General features: G+C 46.0%; 1 protein-coding gene across 1 annotated transcript in view; it reads right to left on the reverse strand.

Moving 5' to 3' along the window:
* Positions 1 to 20,795, reverse strand: part of COL22A1 (collagen type XXII alpha 1 chain) — a 442,369-nt gene that overhangs the window by 201,135 nt on the left and 220,439 nt on the right. The window contains exons 22-24 of the mRNA XM_088478826.1: positions 20,696 to 20,749; positions 13,062 to 13,115; positions 4,757 to 4,810 (exon numbers count right to left, since the gene is read on the reverse strand). Of these exons, the coding sequence (XP_088334952.1) occupies positions 4,757 to 4,810; positions 13,062 to 13,115; positions 20,696 to 20,749 (162 nt within the window). The remainder of the gene's footprint in view (positions 1 to 4,756; positions 4,811 to 13,061; positions 13,116 to 20,695; positions 20,750 to 20,795) is intronic.

Raw genomic sequence — 20,795 nt, forward strand, 5'->3', positions numbered from 1 at the left:
CTGTATACTGAGTGATCGGTGAGATGATGTTGTAGTAGTAGCACTCTGTACTGTATACTGTGTGATAGGTGAGATGATGCTGCAGTAGTAGCACGCTGTACTGTATACTGTGTGATCGGTGAGATGATGCTGCAGTAGTAGAACTCTGTACTGTATACTGTGTGATCGGTGAGATGATGCTGCAGTAGTAGCACTCTGTACTGTATACTGTGTGATAGGTGAGATGATGCTGCAGTAGTAGCACTCTGTACTGTACACTGTGTGATCGGTGAAATGATGCCAGTAGTAGCACTCTGTACTGTATACTGTGTGATCAGTGAGATGATGCTGCAGTAGTAGCTCTCTGTACTGTATACTGTGTGAATGGTGAGATGACGCTGCAGTAGTAGCACTCTGTACTGTATACTGTGTGATCAGTGAGATGATGTTGCAGTAGTAGCACTCTGTACTGTATACTGTGTGATTGGTGAGATGATGCTGCAGTAGTAGCACTCTGTACTGTATACTGTGTGATTGGTGAGATGATGCTGCAGTAGTAGCACTCTGTACTGTGTATACTGTGTGATCGGTGAGATGATGCTGCAGTAGTAGCACTCTGTACTGTATACTGTGTGATCGGTGAGATGATGCTGCAATAGTAGCACTCTGTACTGTGTATACTGTGTGATCGGTGAGATGATACTGCAGTAGTAGCACTCTGTACTGTATACTGTGTGAGCGGTGAGATGAGGCTGCAGTAGTAGCACTCTGTACTGTACACTGTGTGATCGGTGAAATGATGCCAGTAGTAGCACTCTGTACTGTATACTGTGTGATCAGTGAGATGATGCTGCAGTAGTAGCTCTCTGTACTGTATACTGTGTGAATGGTGAGATGACGCTGCAGTAGTAGCACTCTGTACTGTATACTGTGTGATCAGTGAGATGATGCTGCAGTAGTAGCACTCTGTACTGTATACTGTGTGATTGGTGAGATGATGCTGCAGTAGTAGCAATCTGTACAGTGTATACTGTGTGATCGGTGATATGATGCTGCAGTAGTAGCACTCTGTACTGTGTATACTGTGTGATCGGTGAGATGATACTGCAGTGGTAGCACTCTGTACTGTATACTGTGTGATCGGTGAGATGACGCTGCAGTAGTAGCACTTTGTACTGTATACTGTGTGATCAGTGAGATGATGCTGCAGTAGTAGCACTTTGTACTGTATAATGTGTGATCAGTGAGATGATGCTGCAGTAGTAGCACTCTGTACTGTATACTGTGTGATAGGTGAAATGATGCTGCAGTAGTAGCACTCTGTACTGTATACTGTGTGATCGGTGAGATGATGCTGCAGCAGTAGCACTCTGTACTGTATACTGTGTGATCGGTGAGATGATGTTGTAGTAGTAGCACTCTGTACTGTATACTGTGTGTGGTAAGTGAGATGATGCTGCAGTGGTAGCACTCTGTACTGTATACTGTGTGATCGGTGAGATGATGTTGTAGTAGTAGCACTCTGTACTGTATACTGTGTGATAGTTGAGATGATGCTGCAGTAGTAGCACGCTGTACTGTATACTGTGTGATCGGTGAGATGATGCTGCAGTAGTAGAACTCTGTACTGTATACTGTGTGATCGGTGAGATGATGCTGCAGTAGTAGCACTCTGTACTGTATACTGTGTGATAGGTGAGATGATGCTGCAGTAGTAGCACGCTGTACTGTATACTGTGTGATCGGTGAGATGATGCTGCAGTAGTAGAACTCTGTACTGTATACTGTGTGATCTGTGAGATTATGCTGCAGTAGTAGAACTCTGTACTGTATACTGTGTGATCGGTGAGATGATGTTGTAGTAGTAGCGCTCTGTACTGTATACTGTGTGATCGGTGAGATGATGCTGCAGTAGTAGCACTCTGTACTGTATACTGTGTGATAGGTGAGATGATGCTGCAGTAGTAGCACGCTGTACTGTATACTGTGTGATCGGTGAGATGATGCTGCAGTAGTAGAACTCTGTACTGTATACTGTGTGATCAGTGAGATGATGCTGCAGTAGTAGTAGCACTCTGTACTGTATACTGTGTGATCGGTGAGATGACGCTGCAGTAGTAGCACTCTGTACTGTATACTGTGTGATTGGTGAGATGACGCTGCAGTAGTAACACTCTGTACTGTGTATACTGTGTGATCGGTGAGATGATGCTGCAGTAGTAGCACTCAGTACTGTATACTGTGTGAACGGTGAAATGATGCTGCAGTATTAGCACTCTGTACTGTGTATACTGTGTGATCGGTGAGATGATGCTGCAGTAGTAGCACTCTGTACTGTATACTGTGTGATCGGTGAGATGATGCTGCAGTATTAGCACTCTGTACTGTGTATACTGTGTGATCGGTGAGATGATGCTGCAGTAGTAGCACTCAGTACTGTATACTGTGTGATCGGTGAGATGATGCTGCAGTGATAGCACTCTGTACTGTATATTGTGTGATCGGTGAGATGACGCTGCAGTAGTAGCACTCTGTACTGTATACTGTGTGATCGTTGAGATGATGCTGCAGTAGTAGCACTCTGTACTGTATAGTGTGTGATCGGAGAGATGATGCTGCAGTAGTAGCACTCTGTACTGTATACTGTGTGATCGGTGAGATCACGCTGCAGTAGTGGCACTCTGTACTGTGTATACTTTGTGATAGGTGAGATGATGCTGCAGTAGTAGCACGCTGTACTGTATACTGTGTGATCGGTGAGATGATGTTGTAGTAGTAGCACTCTGTACTGTATACTGTGTGATAGCTGAAATGATGCTGCAGTAGTAGCACTCTGTACTGTATACTGTGTGATCGGTGAGATGACGCTGCAGCAGTAGCACTCTGTACTGTATACTGTGTGATCGGTGAGATGATGTTGTAGTAGTAGCACTCTGTACTGTATACTGTGTGTGGTAAGTGAGATGATGCTGCAGTGGTAGCACTCTGTACTGTATACTGTGTGATCGGTGAGATGATGTTGTAGTAGTAGCACTCTGTACTGTATACTGTGTGATAGGTGAGATGATGCTGCAGTAGTAGCACGCTGTACTGTATACTGTGTGATCGGTGAGATGATGCTGCAGTAGTAGAACTCTGTACTGTATACTGTGTGATCGGTGAGATGATGCTGCAGTAGTAGCACTCTGTACTGTATACTGTGTGATAGGTGAGATGATGCTGCAGTAGTAGCACGCTGTACTGTATACTGTGTGATCGGTGAGATGATGCTGCAGTAGTAGAACTCTGTACTGTATACTGTGTGATCTGTGAGATTATGCTGCAGTAGTAGAACTCTGTACTGTATACTGTGTGATCGGTGAGATGATGTTGTAGTAGTAGCACTCTGTACTGTATACTGTGTGTGGTAAGTGAGATGATGCTGCAGTAGTAGCACTCTGTACTGTGTATACTGTGTGATCGGTGAGATGACGCTGCAGTAGTAGCACTCTGTACTGTGTATACTGTGTGATCGGTGAGATGATGTTGTAGTAGTAGCACTCTGTACTGTATACTGTGTGGTAAGTGAGATGATGCTGCAGTAGTAGCACTCTGTACTGTGTATACTGTGTGATCGGTGAGATGATGCTGCAGTAGTAGCACTCTGTACTGTATACTGAGTGATCGGTGAGATGACGCTGCAGTAGTAGCACTCTGTACTGTATACTGTGTGATCGGTGAGATGACGCTGCAGTAGTAGCACTCTGTACTGTATACTGTGTGTGGTAAGTGAGATGATGCTGCAGTAGTAGCACTCTGTACTGTACATACTGTGTGATCGGTGAGATGATGCTGCAGTAGTAGCACTCTGTACTGTATACTGTGTGATCGGTGAGATGACGCTGCAGTAGTAGCACTCTGTACTGTATACTGTGTGATCGGTGAGATGATGCTGCAGTAGTAGCACTCTGTACTGTGTATACTGTGTGGTAAGTGAGATAATGCTGCAGTAGTAGCACTCTGTACTGTGTATACTGTGTGATCGGTGAGATGATGCTGCAGTAGTAGCACTCTGTACTGTGTATACTGTGTGTGGTAAGTGAGATGATGCTGCAGTAGTACTCTGTACTGTATACTGTGTGATCGGTGAGATGACGCTGCAGTAGTAGCAGTACTGTATACTGTGTGATTCAGAGAGGGATGTATCAAGTGTCTTATATATACTGTGTAATACATCCCGCCCCCTATTTCATGTACACCAGCACGTCATACTGTAAACTTCCAGAACTGCTCTTTCAAAGTAGGGCTGTCTTGGTGAAGTGCTGACTTTCGTGTTTAAGGCTCGGCTGTCCTATCGCACAAGTGCGGCCCTCGGCCTGTATCATGCCCAAGTCCCTGATTAAGGGATCCTTCACACCCGGGGATGCGTCATGGGAAGAATCCAATAGGTTCCTATAGGCAACAGCTCCTGAAAGTTGCGATTCCCAGAGCTTGATACATTTGGGCACATGGCAGCCTCATAGAATTCTATGGGGACTGCTGTGATGGCCGTCCACAGCGGATATGTCCATTTTGATATATACGGGGAACCATATGTATTACGGCAAACCTCAGAAAATGACTGTTTTCGCAGGGTTGACCACATTTACTTATTTATTGATACATCCCACCCTCCATGAGATTCTGCTGCGGTCCCTTATAGAAACAATTCTGAGATAATACAGGAAAAACCCAAATTACAATGCAGTTACAGCGTATTTTATTAAAACGTATATTTATTTTTACTTTCACATCTCACCTCCGGCCCCGTAGCACCGTCCACTGCAGGGAATCCACCTTCTCCTTTAGTTCCCTGTGTAAGAATAAGGGAATGTTACAGTTATTTATTTATGTATAAAACATCCATATCCAAATTGGAATTTTTAAGTTGAATTGTGACACCCTTATCACCCACAGGCATGGGCGTCGGAGCAGGGGGGGGGGGGGGCAGGGGGACTGCTCGCCCCACTAAAAAAAACATTTGAAATGTACGGTGGCCACGGACGGTCAGGGGCTGTGCTTCACCGCAATAGGCTGCACGACTCTTGCACCGCACGGAGGAGGAGGTGTAATTTCCAGTCTTTAAACACCGCACATTACACCTCCTCCTCCGTACAGTGCAGGGGCCGTGCAGCCTATTTCCATGCAAATGGTTGATGCTTTTCAACTGCGCATGTAGATAAAGAGTTGCGCAGCGCATGTCTCCCATGTGTGTATAGGTAGAGTCGCAGTAGCGATCCGTACGGTTTCAGAAATGTATTTATCGTTGCTGGGCGGTGACTATTCAGACGCATTCAGATGCAGTGTCTGATTAGCGTGTTATGGGAGTATCGTGAGTGTGTCGCAGAACTGGTTGCGAACTCAGAACTTGTTTCCAACTCAGAGCCCGATTCAGCCTCCTGCTGTACTACTTATCCGAGCTGCGTTGTGCAACGCAGCATCGGATAATCTGCGCAACATCGGCCGGCAAATTTGACCCATGGGATCATGCAGCCGGCCGCCGGAGTTTAGAGGAAGAGACCAGGAAATCTCTGTCTGCCAACGGGGAGGGGACAGTTAGGGTTAGGTTGCGGGAGGGGAAGGTTAGGGTTAGGCTGCAGGAGGGGAAGGTTAGAGTTAGGCTCCGAGAGGGGAAAGTTAGGGTTAGGCTGTGAGAGGGGAAGGTTAGGGTTAGGCTGCGGGAGGGGAAGTTTAGACTTAGGCTGCGAGAGGGGAAGGTTAGGGTTAGGCTGCAGGAGGGGAAGGTTAGGGTTAGATTGCGGGAGGGGAAAGTTAGGGTTAGGCTGCAGGAGGGGAAGTTTAGAGTTAGGCTGCGGGAGGGGAAGGTTAGGGTTAGGCTCCAAGAGGGGAAAGTTAGGGTTAGGCTGCAGGAGGAGAATTTTAGGGTTAGGCTGTTGGGAGGGGAAGGTTAGGGTTAGGCTGCGGGAGGGGAAGGTTAGGGTTAGGCTGCAGGAGGGGAGGGGAGGGTTAGGCTGTGAGAGGGGAAGGTTAGGGTTAGGCTGTGGGAGGGGACTGTTAGGGTTAGGTTGCGGGAGGGGAAGGTTAGAGTTAGGCTGCAGGAGTGGAAGGTTAGGGTTAGGCTGCTGGAGGGGAAGGTTAGGGTTAGGCTCCGAGAGGGGAAAGTTAGGGTTAGGCTGTGAGAGGGGAAGGTTAGGGTTAGGCTGTGGGAGGGGAAGGTTAGGGTTAGGCTGCGGGAGGGGAAGTTTAGAGTTAGGCTGCGGGAGGGGAAGGTTAGGGTTAGGCTGCGGGAGGGGAAGGTTAGGGTTAGGCTGCGGGAGGGGAAGTTTAGAGTTAGGCTGCGGGAGGAGAAGGTTAGGGTTAGGCTCCGAGAGGGGAAGGTTAGGGTTAGGCTGCGGGAGGGGAAGGTTAGGGTTAGGCTGCGGGAGGGGAAGTTTAGAGTTAGGCTGCGGGAGGGGAAGGTTAGGGTTAGGCTCCGAGAGGGGAAAGTTAGGGTTAGGCTCCGAGAGGGGAAAGTTAGAGTTAGGCTGTGGGAGGGGAAGGTAAGGGTTAGGCTGCAGGAGGGGAAGGTTAGGGTTAGATTGCGGGAGGGGAAAGTTAGGGCTAGGCTGCAGGAGGGGAAGTTTAGACTTAGGCTGCGGGAGGGGAAGGTTAGGGTTAGGCTGCAGGAGGGGAAGGTTAGGGTTAGATTGCGGGAGGGGAAAGTTAGGGTTAGGCTGCAGGAGGGGAAGTTTAGAGTTAGGCTGCGGGAGGGGAAGGTTAGGGTTAGGCTCCAAGAGGGGAAAGTTAGGGTTAGGCTGCAGGAGGAGAAGGTTAGGGTTAGGCTGTGGGAGGGGAAGGTTAGGGTTAGGCTGCGGGAGGGGAAGGTTGGGGTTAGGCTGCAGGAGGGGAGGGGAGGGTTAGGCTGTGAGAGGGGAAGGTTAGGGTTAGGCTGTGGGAGGGGACAGTTAGGGTTAGGTTGCGGGAGGTGAAGGTTAGAGTTAGGCTGCTGGAGGGGAAGGTTAGGGTTAGGCTGCTGGAGGGGAAAGTTAGGGTTAGGCTCCGAGAGGGGAAAGTTAGGGTTAGGCTCCGAGAGGGGAAAGTTAGGGTTAGGCTCCGAGAGGGGAAAGTTAGGGTTAGGCTGTGAGAGGGGACAGTTAGGGTTAGGCTGCAGGAGGGGAAGGTTAGGGTTAGGCTGCGGGAGGGGACAGTTAGGGTTAGGCTGAGGGAGGGGAAAGTTAGGGTTAGGCTGCAGGAGGGGAAGTTTAGAGTTAGGCTGTGGGAGGGGAAGGTTAGGGTTAGGCTGCAGGAGGGGAAGGTTAGGGTTAGATTGCGGGAGGGGAAAGTTAGGGTTAGGCTGCAGGAGGGGAAGTTTAGAGTTAGGCTGCGGGAGGGGAAAATTAGGGTTAGGCTGCGAGAGGGGAAGGTTAGCGTTAGGCTGTGGGAGGGGAAGGTTAGGGTTAGGCTGCGGGAGGGGAAGGTTAGGGTTAGGCTGCTGGGGGGAGGGCTAGGGTTTGGCTGTGGGAGGGTGCGGATAGGGTTAGGTTGCGGGGGGTTTGGGATTAGGCTGTGGGGAAGTTGGATTAGGGATAGGGGTAGAATTAGGGGAAGGATTAGAATACTTACCCGCATGCATCGGGATTTCCACCGTCAGGATTACGCTGCCGGAATTCGGACCGCCGGCATTATCAGTACAGATATTTCATACCCAACCCTTGCTATCGTGGTCTAAATCGTGAATGTATTAGATGAATCTCCCACTAACCCACAGTAAAACTAGTGCCTCCTTAATAGACCTAAACAGTTGTGCCCCTAGAATCGTTTATCCATATAATTTATGGTTCAGGAATAAAGTCGCAATAACACAGGTATACAGTATTTTCAGATAATGGATAAAAAAATATATTTTTTTTTTGTAGGAAACAATGAAACAAAAAAGTACTTTCCAATATCTTTTCATTATCTGGTGACTCAGACATTTAATAAGATTTTAATTAAATTGTAAACACGAAGAAAGGTCCTTAAAGTGCTGCCAGGCCCCAGACGTACACAGATGGGGCAAAATTGAAATTCTTATTTTGTGCTAAAAGTCCTCATTAGGAATGTTGTAATCTATCCTGTAATGACATTCATTACCAGAACGCCAAAAAGCAGATGAAATCTGGATGAAGTGGTATGCCCCATTACCAGCCTAGCTCGGAAAACATCATTATACGCACAGGAAACTTCTAAGACGGATAATGTGTTATACTGTACAGCAACTTTCCAGTCAAGAGCCAGGACTCGGTTTCCACTTGAATAGCTGCACTGAGATTAATTTGTCTTATCTTTTGGATACTGGACATTTTTTCCAGCCAAAGTGATATAAAAGAGGAGAGCCTTAATTACCAAAGACGGATCAGGTGCTATTGGAGTTTCGCTTAAAGTTATGACATTTGGGGCCTAATTATTATTATACCTTGGACGGCCAGATAAATCAGATTTTGTTTCTGTATTGATGCTTTTTGCAGCAATAAAAAAAGAAATAACTTCCCCTGCACTTATCAATGTAATATTTTTGGGTGAAATTAGTTATGTTACCCCTTTGTTTGGCAAGTCTCCATAGTGGGACATTCTAAATCAGTCTAATTTTTTGTCTGATTGGCTACTAAACTTATAACAATATATATATAGCAATCAGCCTGGCTATTATGTCTTATTATAGTGCAAAGTTGTTTTCTATGTGAGATTCCCAAATTTGACCTCTATCCCTGCCCGCCGGCATTTTAAAACTATCAGTCAAGAGTTGGCCAAGAGATAAGACCATATACTGTATTGTCCAAATGGGTACCAGGAACTAAGGCTCTATGTGGCACAATTAGCCAGCAGAGCCTGGGTAGTATGTGGCACTCCTGGCCCTGAGAGCATGTGTTCTGTATTTTACACGGGCCGCAAGGGATTGGGCTCATTGGGGTAGATGTATGATAGCGGCACTCAACGTGCCGCTATAACGCTTCCTGCTTCACCTCTTTACCGAGGCAAAGCAGGAAGCACTACCGATGAGATGTAAGAACATCTCATTGGCTGGAGAGGGGGAGCGATAACTCCCCCCTCCGGCGCTACCCCGCTAGAGACAGCAGCGCATCAGCCTACTGCTGATGCCCTGTGTCTCTGTCCAGGCCGGCTCCACTGAGCATGCGCGGGATCTCACAAGTATCGCGAGATCCCCGCGTGCAGCCTGGAGCTGCTGTGGGGATAGGCTAGCGCCAGGCTGTAGCTGTCGATAGCAACAGCTACAGCCGGCCGAACGGTCAGGCTATATGACCGTTCGTACATAGCCCAGGCTATCGGCGCTGCTATCTTGTAGATAGCAGCGCCGATAATGACGGGGTGCATAGCACCACTGTCATTTACCAGCCAGACCCCCGATCATACATCGGGGAGAAGTGGTATCAGCGCACCTAACGTGCGCTTTTACCGCTTCTGGGCTTCTTACATCTCCCCCATTATATCACACTAAGGGCTCTATTCACTACAATCCGCATATTGAATGCGGATTGTAGTGTGATATTATCGACTGAATTCGCATTGCGAATTCAGGCAATATCACAGGGATTTACTACAAATCTCTTGCAGGGACAGAGCTTGCGATAAAGCTCTGTCCCTGCGAATCCCCTCCGCACACCAGTCATGGTATTTTCGCAAAAAAAATCGTGACAAAGTGCCCGCACATGCGCCGACCGGCCGCCGCTGCTACACCCCCGGCGCTAAGCTCCGCCCCCCCAGTGCTAAGCCCTGCCCCCGTGATTGCAGACCCCCCGCGACCCCCCTCACCCCCCCTGTGACCCCCCCTCTCCCTTAATTACACTTACCTGCATGATCCGTGCCTCCGGTGATGTCCTCCATGCCTCCAGTCAGGTGATTTCCCATACTGCACTGGGACCAGATCACCTGATGACCGGGCCGCAGTGCACTATGGGAGACCAGCTGACCGGAGGGGAGACATCACCGGAGGCCCAATCACCGGTCCCTGGAGTCAGGTAAGTAAACAAGATTTTTTTACAATTTTTTTTTATTTTTTTTACAGTAATCAGCTTGCGGTCTGTTTAGACCACACAGCTGATTACTGGGACCGACTCCCGCCTCTGCTCTCCCCGTTAGAGCAGAGCAGGAGTCCGGTAACCGGGGGAGACCCTAGATAACACCACCTCCAGGTGGCGTTATTATCACAGGGCTTTCCCCGATGTTTTTTAACAATTTATTTTTAGTAACTCTGGTCGGATCACATATCCCATTACAATTATGGGAAATGCGATCTGCTTACTAAAAATACGTGATACTGGGGGTTGGAGTAGAATTTTACTAATTCTACTCCAATTGCCCTGTAATAACTACAGGTGAAACTAAAATAATGTGAAAAGGGTGTGAAAACACAAAACAGCCTATGGGCTCTATTTATTAACATTATTTTTACTAAAATAAAGTGATAAAGGCTGTTTTGTGTTTTCACACCCTTTTCACATTATTTTAGTTTCACCTGTAGTTATTACAGGGCAATTGGAGTAGAATTAGTAAAATTCTACTCCAACCCCCAGTATCACTTATTTTTAGTAAAGCAGATCGCATTTCCCGTAACTGTAATGGGAAATGTGATCCGACCACAGTTACTAAAAATAAATTGTAAAAAAATACCGGGGAAAGCCCTGTGATAATAACGCCACCTGGAGGTGGCGTTATCCAGGGTCTCCCCTGGTTACCGGGCTCCCACTCTGCTCTAACGGGGAGAGCAGAGCCGGGAGTCGGTCCCAGTAATCAGCTGTGTGGTCTAAACAGACCGCAAGCTGATTGCTGTAAAAAAAGAAAAAAAAAAATTAAACATTTTTTTTTTTACTTACCTGAATCCAGGGACCGGTGATCGGGCCTCCGGTGATGGCTCCACTCCGGTCAGCTGGTCTCCCACAGTGCACTGGGGCCCGGTCATCAGGTGATCGGGCCCCAGTGCAGTATGGGAGATCACCTGATCGGGAAGCCCGGAGAAGATCACCGGAGGCCAGGAGGATGCAGGTAAGTCTAATGAAGGGAGGGGGGGTCGTGGGGGTCCGTGATCGCGGGGGGCGGGGCTTAGCACCGGGGGCGGGGCTTAGCGTCGGTGGGGGTAGTAGCGGTGGTCGGTCGGCGCATGCGTGGGCTCTTAGTCGCGGTATTTTTTCCGAAAATACCACGACTAGAGTGCGGATGGGATCCGCAGGGACAGAGCTTTATCGCAAGCTCTGTCCCTGCAAGGGATTTATAGTAAATCCCTGTGATATTGCCTGAATTCGCAATGCGAATTCACTCGGTAATATCACACTACAATCCGCATTCAATATGCGGATTGTAGTAAATAGAGCCCTTTATCACTTTATTTTAGTAAAAATAATGTTAATAAATAGACCCCTAAGAGGCATATTCATTATTGGGGGCCGATGATTAAATATTCATCTTGCCGTGAGTTGCGGCAATGGATGCTTAACTATCGGAGCACGTCAGTATTGCCCTGGTGTGGGGACAGCTGTTGCAGAAAGCAGCTATCTTAACCATCTCTAACACTGCTACCGTGGTTACAGTGTAACCCCTCCGATCTGGCTCACTACACATGCGTGACCTGAGTTCACGCATAAGCAGGGCATGCATTGCATGGGCGCCAGTCATTGCAAGCCGGCACTCCTTCTCAGGCGTGCCTACAGCTGCGCCGGGCTCAGGTGAATGGGGCGTGGCCTAATCGTGGGAGGCTCCGGGAACAAACGCCATCTGAAGATAGCTTCGGTTACCACACGTTAACACTGAAAACGTTACATTTTCGGAGTTTGCTGAATATTAGCCACCCCTATCGGACACCCAATAACGAATGGGCCCATTACAAAAAACATGCAGAAACTATCATTAACGCATGTGTAATGTGCTATAACAGATCATGAATAAGCCCCTTAGCCATAATTGCCTGTGCAATATATTATACCTCTAGACTCTGTATTGTACACTTGTCACAAGATGCTGGGATCTATGGAGCATACTGTACGTGACTGCCGGGAACTGGAAATAAATGTGTGCTTTGCATAGGTGTGCATGAGTGCTCGCCAATGAATGGGTGTTTGGAGGGGTGTTGGCTAAGGGGCAACATAGCATTTCACGAGTGCCAACATGACACATCCAGACCCCTGTTCTGACGTGGCCCTGATTCCCGAGCTGAAACGTTGGTATCTGGTTTTGCACCAACACCATGCTAGGTTCAAAAGGTCCATCTGCAACAGACGTCCTATCTCCGTCTGCATAACACATGGAAGTTGAAATAATTGCCCATGACACTTCTCGCGATAACATGGTCGTCCATCAATGAACATTAAGAAGTGCACATTTCACAGAAAGTGTGGTCCATCAAACGACCGATCAATCCGCCCAAGCGATCTCCGTCAGTTAGTGTGAGACTGATTTGGCGCATGGGCAGGGTTCTTTCTTTCGCACATGCCCATTGGTCCGCTTTCCCACCAACTCAGAATCAGACCCCATTAGCGGGGGTACAGCAGACAATTAAAGTACAGTAACTCTGTACTTTTTAGACCTATTGGAATCCTGGCTGAATCGGGAGATCTCACCATGGCCATGTTAAAGCTTCCTCTGAGTTTATCCACCAGCCAGTCCATGGCTCAGCGATCCCATACAGTAGACTTGGATCAGAATTCAACCCTAGTTAGGAAGTGCCAGGGTCACTGATGGGAGAAGATGCGCTGCCCAGTAACAACAGGAAGAGCGTTTGGAGTGCAGCATCTGGGATTGCTAGGGGCTCCGTAATGGGGCAGCAGTCAGTGATCTTCATTCCAAGTTCTGAAGCCGAGTAATAAATAACAGAGCTGGGACCTAACCCTGCAAATAGTTTATTTTGGAAGGCTGTTTTTGCCTTGCTCGTGCCGCTCCCTACATTATAGATGGCAGCATAGAGACTGTTCCAGTTCGGCAACCACCTCCACCAATAATCAACAAACCATATTACATTCTAGCAGGATTTTGATAACACGTCAGGGAAAATGCGAGTCCGATAACAGTGCAAAACTTATCAATTCATTTGAACTATACCTAATATAAATCAACAAAAACTAGTTACTTGTTCTCACCTGCTCTCCTTTGGCTCCCGGAAGTCCGTGGCTGCCTTTTGGGCCCTCCAGTCCCTTAAGGGGGAGATTTGCATTATTTAAGGCTGCAATCACACATTTTCAGAACTCAGGGATTAGGCCCCTTTAAACCACTTGAAATGTAAGAGATATATAAAGGGAATGTATCATCAAAGGGTCGAACATGAATGATTTTTTTGTATCCCCCATTCATGTCTAAGGTTGTGGTATTATTATAACTAGAGATGTGCGGTTTGGTTTTCCTGATAAAGGAACGCACCCTAACTTAGGGGTTCCGAGTCTAATCAAGTCCTAGTTCGGAACCACTTTGAGGTTCCGAGTGGGGCTGTAAGTTGGGAACTCGGATTCAAAAAACAAACTCGGGTTTTGGATTGCATGTAAACATTTACAAATTACATGATTGTAGCTGTTTTTATCAATATTAAAGGAATCCAAAACCATATCCGAACCAAAACTAGAGATGGGTGGGTCCGGAATTCTGAAATCCGAATTTAGGGGTTCAGAGTAGAACCAGGTCAAGGTTTGGATTCACTTTTGTGTTCCGGTTAGAACCCACACCCAGTTCAGAACTGTTGCTGGTTCGGAACTCGGATTTAAAAAACGAACGTGGGTTTTGGATACGGATTATTTTAGCTGTTTTTATTGATTTGTATCCGAATCCAAAACCAAAACCAAAACACTAAGATGAATCCAGATCCGAAACCAAAACACGGGAGTACGCACACATCTCTAACCAAAACAATTGGGGGTGGTTTTGTCAAACCCTAAACACAATGATTAATTAGACCCAAAATCAAAACACGGGGGGCCCAGACACGTCTCAAATGATAATTTATAACAGAAAATAACATAGCAATCACTTAAGTAAAACAACATTTTTAATGGGTGCAATCTCCTGCTTACAACACAAGCTACAGTATATAGGCCAATCGGCCTGGGCAGGACATGGCTACACCACCTGGATGGTGGGTTCTGTTATTTGGAGAGTGGAACACCCATGTTTGGTCAGTGTGGTTGAATGTTTGCCATGTTCGTTCTTCAAATGGCGCCAACAATTTATCTTCTCAATTTTTCGATCACCAAGTGGCCAAAAATAAAATTTACATACATTTTTAAAACGCCAGCTCTGTGTCATTATTTCATTATTATATGGTACTGTACGCGGTTTATTTAGTGATGCAGGTAACATTGAGTAAATCCTCTAGAAGTCTAGTCATCAAATGGGTTGAGAATAAAAATCTAGTGCTGACACCTGCTGGTTAAAATACATAATTACACTCCATCACATTATAGTACATTTCATTAAATAAGTTATACTGTATGATCTAAAGGTATGTTTTCTAATGAAATAAATATATTATGTTTTATGGTATTATATTTTGATAGCACTGAATTAAAACTGTAATTCAAACATCTGTGTGCTGGGTTTAATTGTTGAAACTCACTAGCGGTGTATTGAGTTTAAACAGTTAAACCCAGCACAGAGATATTTTAATTAGAGTTTTAGTTTGGTCCTATTAAAATATAATACCATAAACTATAATGTATTTATTTCATTAGAAAAAATACCTTTGGATCATATTACTTACTTAATGAAATGTACTCTAATGTAATAGAGTGTAATTATTTATTTTAACCAGCAGATGTCAGCGCTAGATTTTTTTTCTCTATAAAACCCATTTGGTGACTAAACTTCTCAGTACACAGGAATAGCAAAAGAGTCCTTTTTGGAATTCAATAGTACAACTTTTCTGTGAATATATAAAGTATATACATATAATATATATATGCATATATATATCTAAAGTAAGGTATTAACTCATGGCAAATGCACTAAATGATCCGACCAGTCTGTGTGTGTACTAAGCATTGATCCTAGTTAATGGCCACCACTGTGATTTATTGTGCATTGTATTATTATTTTGTAACAATGTATAGTGTTTGTTCCTAGAGGAAATAGATCCAGCACTGCTCTGTGTTTCGTCTCTCTGGTCAATATTTCATCAGGGTCTGAGGGACTTTGATCCAGGTTACACTATTTCTTACACCCACATAGATTTTTACATTTCATTCAATCCACTACTATAGGCCTTATTACCTGGTCAGACCACGCTCCCATCTCTCTGACCCTTGAGATCTCCGGCCCCTTTTTTAAGCAGTGCACGTGGCATCTCAACGAACACATTTTGGCTGAGCCGTGCTGTAAGTCTCGATTGGCTGAGACGATTAACGACACCTGAGGTCTCTAGGGTCACAGTGTGGGAGGCTCACAAATGCGTGTTACGTGGGAAACTTATCCAGCTAGGCTCAATGATTAAACATGAGAAAGTGATTAGGAAACTCACCCTGCTCCATCAATTGAGAGTTTTGGAAATTGCACTTAAGTCTTCCCCTTCCCCTCAGGTCCTATCTGATCTGATTGAGACTAGGTCTACCCTCAATGCTTTGCTCTTTGACAATATTAAAAAAAGACTACCGACTTTGTAGAAACCGCTTTTTTCAGTGGGGTAATAAGCCGGGTAGATTATTAGCGAGAGCTCTGCGTTCCCAGAGAGCCACTTTGTACATTCAAATAGTGAGAGATTCTGTAGGGGTGCAACACATTCCACTCCTATTATACCAAATTATATAATCTCTGGGACCTATTGTCTACTGAGTTACTTGCCTCTTCTCAGGAACTTGTGGCGCAGTACCTCCGCAAATCTGGCCTCCCCAAGTTGTCAGAGGAGGAAAGTGCCTGGTTAGACTCTCCCTTCTCCCTTTTGGAGGCTTACATTACTGTCATCCCCAAGGCAGGTAAAGATCTGGCTCAGTGTGCTAGCTACCGGCCAATATCCCTTCTTAATACCGACGCTAAAGTGTTTGCAAAACGAATTACTTAAAACTCTGCTTCCTAGCCTTATACACTCGGACCAGGTGGGTTTTGTACCTGGGACGGAGGCATGGGATAATACCACTAAAGCTATAGATCTAATTCATCTGGCTTCTGTTGGCTCCGTCCCAGTGGTGATGATTTCAAGTGATGCCGAGAAGGCATTCGATAGGATCAGCTGGATATTTATGGAAGGGGTTTTGAGACACCTGGGTCTAGGTTCTGTAGGCCTTCATTGGATAATGGCACTTTATCGTTTCCTCACTGCTCAGATTAGAATTAATAGGCCCCTTTCGGACCCAGTCCAGATTAAAAATGGCACTAGGTAGAGATGTCCCCTTTCCCCCTATAATTTTTATATTATGTTTGGAGGTTTTTCCGTGTTTCACTCGGTTCTTTTTGCCACATTAGCGCAAGTTCGAATTAGTTCAGTTTTATCTTATTGGCTATCCAAAACACGAGAGAGCCGGACAGCCAATAAGATAAATCCGAACTAATCCAAACTTGCGCTATTGTGGAGAAAAGAACCAAGTAAAACCGAACCCACTCATCTCTACTAATTAGCATTGTTTGTAGACGACCTGCTGTCTTGTCAAACCCAGTTGTTTCAATCCCTAACCTGATGTCCGAGTGTCAGCAATTTGATACACTATCTAATTTTAAAGTGAATATTTCTAAATCTATAACAGTGAATGTGTCGGCTGCTTCCCCCCCCCACTCTACTGAAAGGCTCAAACACTCCTTCCCATTTATCTGGCATGCCTCTAGCCTCAAGTACCTCGGAGTCACCCTACATACTGACTCTTCCCGTTTGCTTGATGTTAAATTTAAACCTTTACTCCTTACAGTCCGCTCTGAACTTAGAGACTGGTGTACCAAGCGGCTCTTGTGGTTCGGTAGAATCAGTGTAATTAAAATGAATGTCCTTCATAGGGTTTTTTTTTTTTGGTTTTGGGAGTTACGTAATATGTTAGAGACTTTGTATGGTGAAACAAAAGACCTCGGTATCATCACGCAATCCTCTTTAGACGGAGACACATGAGGGGACTCCAGTGGCCGCATTGCTCAGCTTATTATGACACTGTTGTGTTGGGTAGGTTAATGGAGTGGTCATAGACAGCTGACATTAAGCAGTGGATTCACCCTGAGAATCACTTTCTTCCCATACATATGGTGCAGTACCCCTGGAGGTCCAAAGTTCCTGTTGTCTCTTATGCCACCATTGGCCCCACACTGGCCCGTTGGAATAGAGTTCGGAAACTAACATGCGTGTCCTCCATATTCTCCCCTCTGACCTCTCTTTTTAGTAGTCATGACTTTCCCCCGGGTGTCGCCGGTTCTGTGTTTACCGTATAGAGGCATCATGGAGGGCAGCGAGTTGGCCAGTTGGTGAATGGGGGGGAGCGTGTCTTCCCTCTCTGCTCTGTAGGCTAAGTGGGATCTTCCCCCAACTGAGATTTGGAGATATTTACAATTGAAGCATTTTATACAAAGGCGTGATGTTCGCGCGGCTAGTATCAGACCCTTAACTACCTTTGAGGACATGTGCCTGGCCCCTTTGTGCCCCGGCGCGTTCTCTCTCTCGGGTGCTACGCACTCCTGATTGAACATATGTACTCTGCCACACCTCCCCCCCCCCCCAAGTACGCTAAAGACTGGGAGCGAGATTTACACCTTGATTTAGAGGATTGTGACTGGAAGAGAAGTTTTCAAAATACGTTTGCTTGTTCCGTTATTTACTCTGTGACTGAGGCACAATTTAAGGTTCTGTCACGCTGGTACAGATGCCTTCTTATGCTAGCAAAGATGTTTCCTGGACTACCTGATAAATGTTGCCATTATGACATGGAGACAGGCTCCCCGCTGCACATTTGGTGGGAGTACAGTCTCCTACGCCCCTTCTGGGACCAAGTAATTTCTATTGCTAAGTCTATAGCGGGCAAGGAAACTCCCTCTGACCCCTCCTTTTGGCTCCTTAACTTATATTCTGGCCCACTGGCAACCTGTAAAAAGTCCCTGCTAATGTATTTTACAAAAACAATAAACATATATTGCAAAAATAAATGACTATTGTCATGGACAAAACAATACCGAAAGTTCCAAAATATAATAAAAAAAAACTCCAATCAGGGCGCTTCCAAGCTACAGCCGTCTCCCACAAAGAGACAGTCACAAAATACCCTGGCGCCTGATGGGGACCTGTAGTGTGTGAGCTAAGAGGGTGTAGCTGCCAAATTGCAGAATTGTCTCCAATGCAAAAAGAGAGATGAAACAGAAATATACTGCAATGGCGCTTTAAAACACCATGAGCAACAGAAAATATAGTAAAAATACAAATGTAATAAAATAGACATAACATAGTTAATTAGTTTAGTAACTAGTAGGTTAATAACAGAGTGGACTTAAACAAGAACCTCAGCACTGCTAGAACAAAAACCGAAATTGGAATATCAATCTGAAATAGGAACCAAATGTCCAATGATTATAATAGCAGAGCTAGGGTGTAATGGGAAGCAATCGGGAAGCCGACTGCCTAAATACCGGCAGCTGGCTTCCCGCCTGTCTTATCCCGGCAAGGGTGAAATGCCGGGCGTCTAGATGTAGACGCCCGCATTTCCCCGACGCCTGGAGACCGGCGCCCGGCATCACGATCGTAGTGATGCCGGGCGCCGCGAGCGGACAGCCGCGGGGGGGGGGGGGTTAGGTTTAGGGCTCCCGGGGGAGACTTAGGGGTAGGCACTCCCCCGGGAGGGTTAGGGTTAGGCTAGGGGGAGGGAGGGTTAGGGTTAGGCACCCCCGGGGGGGGACTTAGGGTTAGGCACCCCCCCGGGGGACTTAGGTTTAGGCAGCGGGGAAGGGGGTGGTTAGGGTTAGGCACTTGGGGGGAAAGTTAGGGTTAGGCACCCCTATGGAGGGTTAGGGTTAGGGGGGTTAGGTTAGGTTAGTGGATACTTACCTATCCACGATCGGGATTTCCAGCGCTGTCGGGCTTCCGCTGCTTCGCACTCATACCCATTCCGGTGTAATAACTTCAGTGTTGCTGTTTGCAAAACTGGATTCTTATTACTTTTCACTCTGTCTCCTAACACTGCTTAGTAAATAGAACCCTCAGACCGGAGTCTGACAAAGAGGACTACAATTCAGTGAGTACCAAGGGACTACTCCTTTGCACAGCTTCCATCATTTTTCCTATTAAGGATTATTATTCCAGTTTATTTGTGATTCACTCACCAACTGTGGAAGATTAAATTTGTACCTAAGCTTTTGCTACACATTATTGGATACATAATTTATATCTGAGACTGACACTCATTATCCAGTTTTGCAAACAGCAACACTGAAGTTATTACACCCATGCTCTGTCTCCCACAAAGAAAAGCAAATCAACCCACTGCTCCAAACATGGATATGAGCAATATCAATGTGGATCTCAACAGCGCTGCTACTAATGTTCAGATTCCTTTAAAAATGTATTTTCAGGGAATATTCAGTAAAGGAGAGAAAAAAAAAAACACTTCTCACCATCAATAAAAGCATAGCCTCTGCACTGTAAAGCCTCTACACTGTATAGCCTCTGCACTGTATAGCCTCTGCACTGTATAGCCTCTACACTATATAGCCTCTACACTATATAGCCTCTGCACTGTATAGCCTCTGCACTGTATAGCCTCTGCACTGTATAGCCTCTGCACTGTATAGCCTCTGCACTGTATAGCCTCTGCACTGTATAGCCTCTGCACTGTATAGCCTCTGCACTGTATAGCCTCTACACTGTATAGCCCCTACACTGTGAAAGATGGAGAGGCTGTACTTTTATTGATTGCAATAAGAAACAATGTATTTCTGGAGTAACTAGTCACATGAAAATATACACAGTAACAGAGGGCCTGATTCATTAACGACCGCAACTGCGATTACGCACGCAGTCTCACTGTGAATAATATTCTAATGATTGCAATTGCTATGCCGTCGCAGCCTAACATAAGGACTCCCACTTTACCTTACACACATCCGTAATACTTAGCAAGTCTGCAAAACCATCGGTAATATCGAATACAATCGGAGCCTCGTGCACACTTGCAAGAGCTCGGACCTTACTCAGGAATTGGTAACTTCATCGCACGCAGTGAAAGCTCAAGCTGCGTATGGCATCGCAATGGCTAATTTATGCACGCCACTGTAACGGCGTTCAAATGCACTGGCACGCCTGCGTTTCGCGGACCATCCCCCCATCACCACACCCAAACACTCACTTCCTGTCAATCACTCTGCGATGGTCTGCGTAGTCACTGCAGTAGCAGGCCCAATCGCAGTGGAGTCTTCGTGCACGCTCAGTGCATAACAATCTGCCGGTTGCATGCGTAATTGCAGTTGCGATCGCTAATGTATCTGGCCCAGAGATGGGTGGATTGTGGATTGAATTGTGAGAAGTGATTTTTTTCTCTCCTTTATTGAATATTCCCTGTATAGACATTTTATATGGGAATCGGGACATTAGTAACAGCGCTGTTGAGATCCACAGTTCCAAAATATGCCTAAAATGTTAATATTGTTTTCTCTGTGTATTTATTTACTTAAATCAAATAGGTTTTACTAATGTTCAAAGATACTTTTCTATAAATAAGTGTAATTCCGCATCCATGACGCTGGCTAGATCAGAGATGAATTCACTGCAACAAAATCAATTTACATTCTTTTAATGGACAGTTCCTCCCTTTGAATACAGCTTTTATTAGTGACTTACTGCTGGTCCAGGTGGTCCCGCAAACCCTTGTGGCCCCCGTGGCCCCGGTATCCCCTGAGATAACAAAAAATGGGTATTAGGGAATGAATATTACACTGAA

This window comes from Taudactylus pleione, unplaced genomic scaffold (assembly GCF_031769625.1).
Source record: "Taudactylus pleione unplaced genomic scaffold, aTauple2 ptg000219l, whole genome shotgun sequence".
Lineage (NCBI taxonomy): Eukaryota > Metazoa > Chordata > Amphibia > Anura > Myobatrachidae > Taudactylus > Taudactylus pleione.